Source organism: Petromyzon marinus, chromosome 2, assembly GCF_048934315.1.
Source record: "Petromyzon marinus isolate PM22_M1 ecotype Great Lakes invasive population chromosome 2, UKy_Petmar_22M1.pri1.0, whole genome shotgun sequence".
Lineage (NCBI taxonomy): Eukaryota > Metazoa > Chordata > Hyperoartia > Petromyzontiformes > Petromyzontidae > Petromyzon > Petromyzon marinus.
The window spans coordinates 14971881-14985183 of record NC_133668.1 but is presented as its reverse complement, the minus strand read 5'-3'; the positions used below and the strand labels follow the sequence as shown (position 1 = coordinate 14985183).

Genomic DNA, 13303 nt, shown 5'->3' with positions numbered 1-13303 from the left:
GTTTTAATGAGTGTTGCTCAGCCTGTCTGATATTTTACTCGATGTGAAGGGGGATTATACAAGAACCGAAAACGTGTTGCAATCCAAAAACACCTTCTAGAGCTAAGCAGCACAACCATGAAAACGTATGCAGTAGGAGACCAGCCTGTAAGTTTGACGTCCACATACATACAAAGTAAAAATACACAAATGGGAGCTTAAAATATTTGACAAATTGAAGGACAACCCCAGAATGCAATATTTAATGGCTTCCACAAACACAAGTAACATGCAGTTGTAAAATAAAATTAACTCAGAAAATGTAACAAATGAAGATGTCACAATAAGGTTCTGCTCCAGTCTTGTCTACATATTCTAGATAAAACGTGCCACTCATCAACTGGACTCCACAGCCATTTCACCTCCTACCAAAGATTTTCAAACTGTAGTTATTTAAAGTATTTAAACACTGACAGAATGAACAATTAATGGAGCAGATGCTGAAAAGCGTGCACAGAAGTAGAGAGGTGAGTGCTCAGTTACACTGAGCTGAGGCGAGGAGCACATAGATCAAGGAGTAATGAAGTCAGAGACAAATCGACTATTGAGAAAGGTAGGCTTGAATAAGACATGCTCAAAAGGGTGACAGCTTGCAGACAAGACTGGTGACAGAATAACTGAGAGGATGTGCCCAGGAAGATGACCATCATAAAGAGGAGGAATGAGATAAGTTAATGTGCAGGTGTGTTGTGGCATCACAGGACTAAGATAAATCGTGGCAGTGGTGTGGAGTTACCTTCATCCAGCATCAGATAAACAATGGCTGATGATACATTCAAATTATTACTATTATGTGTAGTACATTCCAAACATATATAGTTGTATCCATTCATCTAAATCCAATGAAATGTAAATAACATTTAAATCTACTGTACTGTATTTTCAAACCCGCGGTGTGTCACATCAGTCGGGCTGTGTTAAACTTTTTCTTTGAAGCTTTTCAGCTTCAACTGTTACACTTTTCTCCAAGGTGTCACAATGATCCAGGTAGCTCTGTGGCACAAGTGAAAGTTCGGATAAATACTTCAATAAAATGCACAAAAAGAATCACAATTGGATACTTTTCTCAACTTAGCATAAGTGTTAATAGACTGTATAGTACTGATGAAGACTTGATGACGTTATCATATAATAAATTGTTACAGCTTCAGACACCTGGCTTTAAATACATGTTTTGGGGATTTTTCACCAAAAACAAAATACCACGTTTCAAGTGCTTTATCTATCACAATCCTAACCACATAAACTTAACGATTGTTTTACAAACTCTTTGTAATAAACTATTTGTGGAATAAAAGTGTAATTTCACTAAACCTTCCTTCCCTAGGCAATCTTATTGACTAATTAGTTTTCTTAATGTAATAGAGATGATTATTTCATAACATTGTTTTTTAAAGATAGAATAATCAATATTTTTGGCTTTAATTTTCTTCAAATTAAACTGCTTCATTTTTAACGATCACTTTGACACAAAGTATTAATTTGCATAATAGATATTTCAAAAAATTAATTAACAATTTCCGGTTGAAACACATGACAATATATGTAGTATGTCACTGTGAAATTATGAAACAATTTTTCTTCAAAATTTCACAAGTATCATACTGTTATTTACAAATTATTTATGCATGCAAATTAAACTTTTTTTTACTGGTGGCTAATTGATCATTAATATAACAGTATTATTTTTCTTACTAATTCCCGTACGTACATCTATCACAATGTCATAATCACCAGTCCTAATGTCCATACCTGAATTTTCTTCACGATCCTTTTTCGCTTCATTCGACAGTCTGAAAAATTCTCCGGCAGTTCCTGTTGGGCAATGCAAGATACATTTAAAAACATCCTCAGCCACCTCTCAAATTGTCAGTCTTCATGAGGCCACCCCTTGTTGATTTACTACAAAATGGTATGACTCACTGGACTCCAGAAATACAATGGTTGAATCAACCCCTGACCAGAATCGACCCCTGAACAGAATTTGACTCATAACCCCGAAGACAACTATTCCAGTGTTTCAGTGTTTCCTCCGGTCTATGAATCTGTGCAGCCGTGGGCCATGCGTGAGCCCTAACCGTGCCGTCAGCTTGCTCCAGCAGCTTCATGCACTGTTCCGTCACGGCCTTCACACGCTTCTCCAGCTTGGTCAGTGCCTGCCCCCGCAGATTCTTGTCCAGGTAGCCCTGGTACAGGCACACAGGGTTCAACGAACTTCAAATAATTCAGCAAAATCCTATACAAAATGGATTAGTTTAGTCTCATTTGTGTGCTGCGTTCCATAATGCCCACAGAATGAGTTTGAATAGCTTTATATTCCATATTGAACCAATATAAAAGTGGTATAAACCAATTTATGGTACATTTCAACTATGCTGTAATTCATTATACTCTGCAAAGACACACCATCAACTCCTTGTGTTAAGATAATTTAAAGCATAACATTTAAACAGCAATAGAAGTTTTAATAACAATTGTAATAATACTTTCCTGATTACGGTAAAAATAAAGCAGGCTTTATGTTACTGTTTATTTTAATTGCACATTTAGTTACATTGCAGTACAGTTGGGCTGGGCACATTGTATAGAACACTCACATTTTCTATGCCTTTAAGCTCCACTTGGATTTCATTCAGCCTAAATGAGAGTTGCTCTCCAGACCTTTCCATTTCTGTCAGTCGTTGCAATGCACTTTCCTCTTCGGGGCTATTCTGCACAAAAGCAGAATCTATTAAGTTAATTGTACAGAAAAACATGCAATTTAATTCCACTGTCACAATTGCCTTTAAAGCATCACATTACATATTTAAACATTGTGTGCCACTTAAAACGTCTCTCAAGTAGCTGCATTTACCTTTTTCCCAATGAGCATGATCTTGCATCCATTCTTCATCCCACATGCTGAAATCATTCGATCAGCCTCTTTTAGGGTGTTCAAGGATTTCCCTTAAGAATAAAAATACAACCAGGCAATACTAAATGTTTTCCAATAATACAGAAATGTAAGTTTACTGTCAAAATTACTAAATCAATGCTTGCACTCCATCTGAGATATTACATCACTGTCATGTCATATGTATCACTGAGGCACCTTTGAAAATGAGCTTCTGGTTAGCCTCGGGGACAGCAGTGGCGGCGGCGACAGCCTGAGCGAGGTCGCTCAGTGTGGGCTCCTTGCCGCCCGGACCCCCTGGGACTTGCACACTGTGCTTGTAGGAACCTATCTCAGATGCAGGGGGTTCAGAGGCACCACGGAGGTACAAGGGAGATAAATAAACATGGTTAAGTCACTCGTGGGTGCTGGACGTCAGTGGCTTCTACACCCATGGACTTGGCCTCAATGCAGTAGCATTGCACTCCCGTGTCCCAATCCTTCACTCTCTCCACTGGGTCAGCTCCTTCCCTCGTGTTTCCCTAGTGTCACCCATAACTCAGGAAAAGTGAATTGAGATGCAACTGCATTTACATGCTGTGAAAATGCTAAAGGCTGTTAATGTTGCAAGATAATTTACTCATGCCAGAGGATATAAAAAATAATAATTAAAAAGGTTTCAACTTACTGTATATTGAACTTATTTCGCACTGTACTTAGCCAACCGTGCAAATCAGATGTTCCAATAGAAGAGATGTTGATAATATGAAACTGATCATGACCTCTTTATCATAACAATGATCTTGATTGCTCTGGTGAAACCTATAGGGGGTTATCGCTGACCTTGGCCCTAGCCTTGCCAACCCAGCCCACCTACATCACCTCTATTCGTTACTCGGAGAAAGCCACCTGAGCACGTTTCATCTCTGTGAATTAAGCCACCATGACGGCCTCACGAGACGGTTCATGTGAGGTCAATCATTTTCACAATTAGTTACTCAGGAAAGTCACACTGAGCGCGACGGCTCTTATTCAATACGTTCCTGTATTGGGAACGGTTGGCTAACACCAATGCCGTTGTATCCCACTGGGAGTTTTGCACACAGCGTTGGTGGTGTAACGGTGCCATTTCAGGAATATTTTGATGTTTTTTTTTCCTGGATTTTCTGTTTGCACAGTCACGTAGCCACTTTAAGATGTTTTTCTTGTTCATGTTTTTTGTTTGTTGCGGTTGCACCCGATTCAAGAGCCGAATGGCTCACAGGGCTATTCCAAAATAAATGGAACTTTTAAAAAATGGATGTCTTTAGCCATGGGAGGAAACTAATGCAGAGCAAAGGTGAGCATACAAACTCTACATGAAGGCGCCCGGGTTAGAAATTGAACCCAGGACCCCTTCTTTCTGTGACGCACAAGTGTTACCCCCACTGCGTCACCCTGCTGCCAGTCAGTGACAAAGCACCGCACATACTCTGGGAAATTCGAGAGGATTGCGGTGGGGTTAGTCCTCTTTTCACCTCGTATCAATTATACAACGTCTAGGGAATTCGAACGCTGGATTCTATGCAGAGCGATCACCCGTTTCTATAGCATTGCTAAGTCCATAATGAAGCTTTTTTGTTTGTTAGATGGCGTAACTATAAACGTGTCGGTAAACGCTGTCACGTAAACAATGCGTGCCGATTAGTTACTACAGCACACCAGGCGGGGTGTTGGAGAGTAAACCCACAACATTTGCAATTCAAGGACGACGTTAATCATCAAAGAAACGTTGTACTCGAATTGAAAAATGCTGCGGTGTTTTCTAACACACCGGTGTGCTGAAGTTACTCATTGGCACGTTTTGTTTACGTGATAAACCGGACGAATTGGCTGTGTCGGGTGGTGGCGGGTTTAACGACACATTCATTTTTACGAGATCTAACCAAAAAAAACCCTCGTATTATGGACAATATTCGTCGCTAAATCCTACATGTTAAACAGCAACACCGTGTTTCATTCACAATTAATTCACAAGTACTACAAGTAGTGCACGATAAGGTCACACCCCTCGACTGCTATCGCCGTCCACCTCATCTTTAGAATCGATGTGTCATAGTTTTGGTGTCTTTCCTCCGCACCTCCGATTAGCATGGTTGGCTACGTACGGTGCGAAAGAAGTTCACGAGTTATTTTGGTGATTTCGAAAAACATATGGTTAAGCCACGTTTCTTGCGGAAGTGCGGAGTTGGCCTGATAACTTGAATCTAAATTGTCTTATGGTTGTTAGTGTTTGTCTTGCATCACACTGGGATTATTGCACACAGCGTTGAAATACGGTGGGGGCTTTTTTCTGGAAGATTTGCTGGTTTATCCCAGGATGTTTCTGTTGCACGTCGTCGTCGCTTTAAGATGTTTCTCTGTTCATATTTTTGTTTGTTGCGGTTGCACCCGAGACAAGAGCTGCATGGCTCACAGGACTATACTTAATAAATGAAACTTGAAACATACAGTACATACAGTCTTACCCTCACACCCTCTCGCTTGTCCCCCTTAATTCCCTCCCTCAAAACAGCAACCCTCCATCACCCCTCACCATCACTACCCTCACCCCAGCCACCCCTCAGCATCACTACCCTCACCCCAGCCCCCCCTCACTCACCATCACTACCCTCACTCACCATCACTACCCTCACCCCAGCCCCCCCCTCACTCACCATCACTACCCTCACCCCAGCCACCCCTCACTCACCATCACTACCCTCACCCCAGCCCCCCCTCACTCACCATCACTACCCTTACCCCAGCCCCCCCTCACTCACCATCACTACCCTCACCCCAGCCCCCCCTCACTCACCATCACTACCCTCACCCCAGCCCCCCCTCACTCACCATCGCTACCCTCACCCTAGCCCCCCCTCACTCACCATCACTACCCTCACTCACCATCACTACCCTCACCCCAGCCCCCCCCCTCACTCACCATCACTACCCTCACCCCAGCCCCCCCTCACTCACCATCACTACCCTCACCCCAGCCACCCCTCACTCACCATCACTACCCTTACCCCAGCCCCCCCCCTCACTCACCATCACTACCCTCACTCACCATCACTACCCTCACCATCACTACCCTTACCCCAGCCCCCCCCCCCTCACTCACCATCACTACCCTCACCCCAGCCCCCCCCTCACTCACCATCACTACCCTCACCCCAGCCCCCCCTCACTCACCATCACTACCCTCACCCCAGCCCCCCCTCACTCACCATCACTACCCTCACCCCAAACCCCCTCACTCACCATCACTACCCTCACCCCAGCCCCCCCTCACTCACCATCACTACCCTCACTCACCATCACTACCCTCACTCACCATCACTACCCCTCACTCACCATCACTACCCTCACCCCAGCCACCCCTCACTCACCATCACTACCCTCACCCCAGCCCCCCCTCTCACTCACCATCACTACCCTCACCCCAGCCCCCCCTCACTCACCATCACTACCCTCACCCCAGCCCCCCCCTCACTCACCATCACTACCCTCACCCCAGCCCCCCCTCACTCACCATCACTACCCTCACCATCACTACCCTCACCCCAGCCACCCCTCACTCACCATCACTACCCTTACCCCAGCCCCCCCCCCTCACTCACCATCACTACCCTCACCCCAGCCCCCCCTCACTCACCATCACTACCCTCACCATCACTACCCTTACCCCAGCCCCCCCCCTCACTCACCATCACTACCCTCACCCCAGCCCCCCCTCACTCACCATCACTACCCTCACCCCAGCCACCCCTCACTCACCATCACTACCCTCACTCACCATCACTACCCTCACTCACCATCACTACCCTCACTCACCATCACTACCCTCACTCACCATCACTACCCCTCACTCACCATCACTACCCCTCACTCACCATCACTACCCTCACCTTTACTCGCGACTCTACCCCCCGGGACCCTCACCCCGGCCCGGGTAGCCCCGCTAGGCGAGGTCGAGGTCCCGGTGGCTCTGCCCAGGCCGCGGACACCGCGAGTCGCGGAATGAGAATGAAACGAAATTGAACGACGGCGCGAATGAAGACGTCGCACGGACGTCCTCGGCGCTGCCACCGCCGCCGCCGCCGGGGGCCGCCACAGCGCGCTCACGGACGGCGACCTCACTCACCGTGCGTGAGGGTGACGCTCAGCATCGCCATTCGCGCCGCCGGCTTCCCTTCCTTGAATGGGGGCGGGGCGGGGGGGAAGCACTACGACGCGGGGGGTGACGTCACGCGTAAAACCGTACGGGGTCACGTGGAGGGTCACGTGGAGGGCCACGTGCAGGCGCGACAACGCAGCACGTGGCGGTGGCGTCGACTGAAACTCCCGTCCAGCAGAGGATCTCGAATGGCACCGGGTGACACCACCAGAGGGGGTGACACCAAAATGGCTGTACAATTTTTGTGCAGTGTTTCAGCAGATTTTTTTTTAATTAAAATATCCCTGTAGTTAAATCTAACAACAAAACAGTTTTTGTAAGCCCAACTTACATGTACAATATACCTACATGGCTAAATAGCTATGCTAATTTACTTTTTGAACCTTCGAATGCGCTCCGGTCAGAGCTGTCATTATTACCCAATTACAGTGACACTTCAAATCACGTGGTTTCGTCTGCACGCGCTGCAAGCATTCGCTGTTGTTTTCGTCGCTGATGGTGTTTTTATAGTAGCTGGTTTTGTCAAATTTTCTGGTGTTTTCGCTACAATATTGTGGTAATTAGTACCTATATCAATAACTTTTTTGAGAATTGCGTAGTAATTAAAGGAAATATTGTAATTTAAAGGTATAATTGAGCATTTTTCTAGTTGTTTATGTCACTACTTTTGCCATTACATTCAGTGATATACGGGATTTACGAGTAACATGAGTACAAAAACATTCCATAGGATTCTGTATGGTCTCTACGGGCGGAGGTCCATGTGGGGTGACACCATAAGTTACCGCACTGGGTGACAGCAACCCTAGTGACGCCATTGTAGAATGGAATTGTTTTCTTGTCAAGAATCTTCACGGTGTCACTGGCAACTAAAAAAACAACTTTAAAGTTCTTAGATATTCACACATGGGCTGTGTGTACCATGCTGTACAAGAAGAGTTGAAAGCTTCGTTTATATAATTATAAAAAACCAACACGTGCAGAGATATGCCTTCTTATTAACGCCACAGCAGTTATGCATTAAACGGGGACAACAGTGACGTCACAAGAGGGACATCCACGACTTAACTTTAAAGTGTATTTTCTCATTAACGAATTCTATTTACCTCTACGAAACCAAGACGTGCAGTCTTATTGTTGCTAATTTCACCAACCTATTACAGATGATGGGGCTGACCACACTTTTCCTGCATTTGTATGTTCGGCCACTCCATTTTATGTAGGAGAAACCCAAAGCATGCAGAGAAAACCACGTATGAGGCGGGGGGGGAGAACACGAGGTCATCTTGCTCATATAATTGAAATATTTCTCCTGGATAATCCCTTGAGATGGATCATCTCGTCGTGCGAACATGTTCGCGGTGTCAATTGACCACGTATATAGCAAACACAGTCATGACATAAAAAAAACACAATATAAATATCTAACGTATGCTGGATGCATTGACACCATGCACGTCACACCTAAACGTCTAAATACATAAATAGTTAATTTGTGTGCAGCGCCCGTTCATAGAGAACGTACGCTAACTGCAACCGTTGGAAATGTTGGACAAGTGGATTTCAATTAAATATTTAAATAAGTTGCACTTATGCGCGCATAAAACCACATTGAACACCCGCGCGTTTTAAACTCTGCTTCTTTGTTACTGCAAATACTAATCGCAGGGTGAACAAGTAAAGTGGACCCAAGAGTTGCTACGCCAGCTATAGTTATTTTCCAGTTCATATATTCCAGGAATCAAACTTTTTAGATGAAGTGGGAGGAAGTCCCAAATTTCAAACTTGAACGAAGGTAAAGCCCCTGGGCCAGATGGGGGAACTGCGGGCATCAACAAACCACGTACTGTACCAGAAATCTAATTCTGGAAGTGACCAATGAAAGTCAACTACTGTTTCGCATATGTAGAATAAGAAAGACATTTGAGTCCAGTGTAAATTCAAGCAATCATCCAAGCCCTCAGAAACCAAGGGCAAAATGAAATATATTTTATAAATAATACAGACCATTTGTATAATAGAACAGCTACACTGAGAATGCCTATAGAAAGTATAAAAATATGTATTAGATGGGAAATCAGCCAAGGAGACACGATTTTACGAAAGTAATTTACAGCAACATTGGAAGGTTTTCTTTTTTTACCAAAATTGGAGTGGAGAAATAAATCGATAAACATAAATGGAGACAATATTTACCATTTCAGATGGGCCGGGAACCCATTCAGAGGCTACATCATAACATATTTATCAACAATGTCATTGCGGTACAAGTGCTTTGACAGAATCACCTTTCTCTGTATTCTTTGGGTCTTTCGGTAAAGTCACGTAGATGAACCTATCTACGTGACTTTACCGAAAGACCCAAAGAAAATGAATTCCTACAGTCACGAAAGCTTTAAGTCAAGATTTCACCTTTCTCTGCACGGGATATATTTTTCTTGTGGAATACCTACACAAAAATGCACGGACCTAGACTCGCAGTGTATATTGCACCTGGTCAGCACACAGAAACCCCCTGGCTGCGGCTCGTGCAATGTTTACACTGCGCATATCCAGGAGGAAACACGCCCCCAGGATGCCAATCCTCAGCATAGATCGGGGCAGCACAAACGCGTGGCATAGAAAGCTAAACGCGAGCAGACAATCACGGACTGAGTCTCAAGTCTGGCTGCCAGTGCAGGAGAACTCCACGCTGCCATAAACACAGTTCAAGGTGAGTAAAACATCGCACGAGATCACTTCTCCACCTGTAGTAACATATGTATATTGCGCATCTGTCAGACGCTGACTTGTGACGATGCAGCGTTCACATCTGGAGTCGTAAGTGTGGAACCACGGGACATTTCACGTCTATATCTTAGCCTCTTTATAAAAAAACTCACTTGTATGTTTTTGTTAGTTGTAGCATGCTTCGTGAGAGATGGCCTGCGGCTTGAAGCGGCCTTCATCCATCAGTGGATTGAGCACGGTTGATGCTGATATTTGTAGAACGTTTCCAGACATAAAACGCTGACTTGTTCCGTCATAGCTGTTGCGTGTTTTATCATGCAGTTTTCATGCAGTGTGTTTGAAGCACTACAAATAGTCAACAATGTTTTTTTTCAAGATTGCCATGTTTAACATGCTGAAGATGATATTATAGAACGCTCTCCAACACGTGACTCGTGACCTGGAGATGGTAACTGGATTTTACACAAACCATGTTGTGCAGGCACACCGCGAATACGTGTGAAGTGGAAGAAGCTTGGTGTTTTTGTAAATTTATAATAGTTAAACCACTTAACGATGTCGCTCAACGTTCCTGTGTCTCGCATTTAAATCCGGCTTTAACATTTATTCAACCGATTTACATATTTTCGCCAATGTACAAATAACAGAATAATACCCTCACAAAACGCACAATTATTTCCCCCTTGAAATTAAAAACGAAAGCCTGTTTTTTTTCACAATACAGTATATTCGTTTTAAAATGGCTTCTTTAAAAATACAAAAGTTTATTTTTGTGAAAAACATAAAAGCAATGCTTGTGGTTATTTTCCACACGAACAAAATTGTTGTTCATTTACGTAACCCATAATGGTCTGACACGCGCTTCCACATTTAGAATAGTGAAGCAGAAATTATTTGGGGATATTTTTTTTTTACATATATAAAGAGACACATGGACATAAACAAAATCCAGTAAAGGTCTCTGGTGGTTTTAGGTGAGCGCCTGAGTCAACTTGCAATGCAGTCACGAGTTGCCTGAGCCCCCTCCCACCCCCACGAGAGTGGGGTTTTTTTTCTCCTCCTTGACTTAGCAAGCGATGGTGCCCCACAGCGGACACAAAGAGCCCTCACACAAGCACCTGACCTCCCCTGGAAACACGACCTCTGCTCTAACTTTGGGGCTGTCATCATCGTGCCATTAACAGCCACTCGCGGCCATGTGTACAGCACACCGCATTTATTACACACGCCAAGCAGTGTTATTTTAAAATGTTTTCTCAGTTAATGCCAATTCTTAGTTTCTTAATGGCGCACACTCATAAATTCACTGAGCCAAACGCACCCTGCGTGCTAGGTACAGGGTTAAGTGATGAAGCGCGGACGATTGGAGTTTACGCACGCCGGAGTGTTTGACGTGCAATCCTTCTCTGTAACCGCCTCTCGGATTGCGGAAGTTTCCCAGCTCGCCGTGCCGTGGGACATTTGGGCCGAAAGCCACGCAAGCCCGTGCCGCCAGGCAACCGTCTCCCTGGCACTGTGGGCAGAAACAAATCCGTGCCCGTGTTTCAACGCACGGGCATAACAACAAGAAATAGAATCTGTGAAAACACATCAACGCCGCTCCGTCGCCTTCGTCCTTGATGGGACATTTACCAGGGGAGTTATCTATGCCGGTTTTCCTACAGTGCACACCGGTGTTGTAATGTTATTTAAATAGCACTGCCTTGTGATTACCATGACTCGGCAAAAAAAACGTAAACGGTTTACTATTTAAAGCACACGTCATTGTTATCCGATTCATTACGAATGTAGAATTCACTGGATATTCCAAAATTCCTTAAATCAGCAGCACTCCTGCAGCTGCTACTGTCCATTGGTCACCATCATCACCACCACCACCACAAGCTATTCCACTTTGAGGAGATGACAAGACAAACGTAATGCTTCTACACTGTGTTCTTTACACTCCCTGAAGTAAGGCGAAATCTTTTTGTTCTACAGAATTGACAACACATCGATTGCACTACTTGAATTTGCACAGAAATGCAATGGTTATGAATCGGAGTTAACTCAAATGCGCAGATTGTAATTTTTTTCCATGGCTAACGGACCAAATAACTACTCGTAAGTCGGTGTTGTCCAACGTATTTGTGTGTTTAAGGTGCAGACATTCGCTGCACTTTGAAAGTGAAAGAGATGGACAGGGTGGAGCTGAGGTCAGCGCAGGATGGACATCACGAGAAGCCACCAGCATGGAGGTAAGCGACCTCACGCCAGACACTCCTCATCAGCACAACAAGCTTTCGAAGAACACTTCTACTCTGCGGCGTAACACTTCTCCCGTATGGCACATGCAGGGCTTACTTCCAGGTCTGTCTGTCTGTCCGGGTCAGCGACCTCGCAAATGATCACGCACCGAAACAGCACATGCAGTAAAGGTATTACCCTCGCTATGGCTGTGGCTACCAGTGTATATGAATACTATTCTTTCCTCCCTGCACTGGCTCCGTGTCAAGTACATAATCGACTGTAAGATTATTCTCATAACGTTTAAGGCCTTCAATGAGTTGGCTCATACATATCTCACCGATCTGCTTGGGTTTTACATTCCACTGTGAAAACTTAGATCTGCTCAAACTGGGTCTAACTCATTATTCCAAAGACCAGACTGTGTTCTAGGGGAGACAGAGATTTTTGCAGCCAAGCTCTGCGATTGTGGAATTACCTTCCACGGTCGATTAGGGCATCTCAGTCTGTTACACTTTTAAAATCGCATCATAAAACTCACCTGTTTTTACTGCAAGCTTTCTCCATAACTTTAGCTTCATGCAAAGTGCTTTGATGTCTTGTAAGAATTGCGCTATCCGAAACCGAGTTCATTATTATATTACTCTAGTCTTTCAACAACGTTAAATATATGAATTGAGAAATTAAGCCGTGGGTTAATGTTAATTTAACCAGAAGGGTAACAATGTAATGTGGCATCCTACTACATTTAAAAGTCCCAAAAACTCTGACTTAGGTTGATGGCCATGTGTGCCTGCACATAATCTGATTATTGGACTTCTAAAAAGCAACTTCACTACCACTGTGTAACAAAAAAAACTCCCACAATTATTGTTGCCTCGATTAACAGCACGAACAGGAGCTCTGAGGCAATTACCCGCATTGCGTTTTGAGTCACCTGATCTCTGGCAATTCACAAAATTCTCTTGCGCAACAAGTCCCTTGGGCAGTTTCATGTGCACCCGTAAGATGTGGTCGTGGTGCAGGGGTGCACAATCCATGGCTTTTGTCTTTCCTATCTCTCTCTGTGCAGGGCAGGGCTTGAGCAGGAATCTAGGGGATCCGCCAGACCTGTGGCTGGGGCTATGCAGACGTCCCCCACGAACACCTCCATCTCCATCAGGGTTACGATGAGGTACGATGTTTGTCTCTGTTACATGAAGAGGTTGTGCTCACAACCGTCGTATAATCCGATTTTA

The 13303-nt window shown here is 44.5% G+C and overlaps 2 protein-coding genes across 5 annotated transcripts in view; one reads left to right on the top strand and one right to left on the bottom strand.

Moving 5' to 3' along the window:
* Positions 1 to 226: 226 nt before the first annotated feature.
* Positions 227 to 7182, bottom strand: BAG1 (BAG cochaperone 1). The gene is made up of 7 exons (XM_032961491.2): positions 7077 to 7182; positions 3131 to 3259; positions 2894 to 2985; positions 2637 to 2750; positions 2118 to 2225; positions 1792 to 1854; positions 227 to 1032 (listed from the first exon to the last, which is right to left on the bottom strand). The coding sequence occupies exons 1-7, from the start codon at positions 7105 to 7107 to the stop codon at positions 943 to 945; spliced, it is 627 nt and encodes a 208-aa protein (XP_032817382.1). The 5' UTR covers positions 7108 to 7182; the 3' UTR covers positions 227 to 942.
* Positions 7183 to 9457: 2275 nt separating this feature from the next.
* MAP3K19 (mitogen-activated protein kinase kinase kinase 19) overlaps positions 9458 to 13303 on the top strand; it is a 9604-nt gene continuing 5758 nt past the window's right edge. For 3 of the 4 annotated variants that reach the window (XM_032961574.2, XM_032961565.2, XM_032961535.2), the window contains exons 1-3: positions 9842 to 11792; positions 11980 to 12076; positions 13138 to 13239. Coding sequence is in view for 2 of the 4 variants with exons in the window: in XM_032961535.2 (XP_032817426.2) it covers positions 12015 to 12076; positions 13138 to 13239 (164 nt within the window). In the remaining 2 variants the exon portion in view is untranslated. The other variant, XM_032961556.2, reaches the window with a different exon arrangement.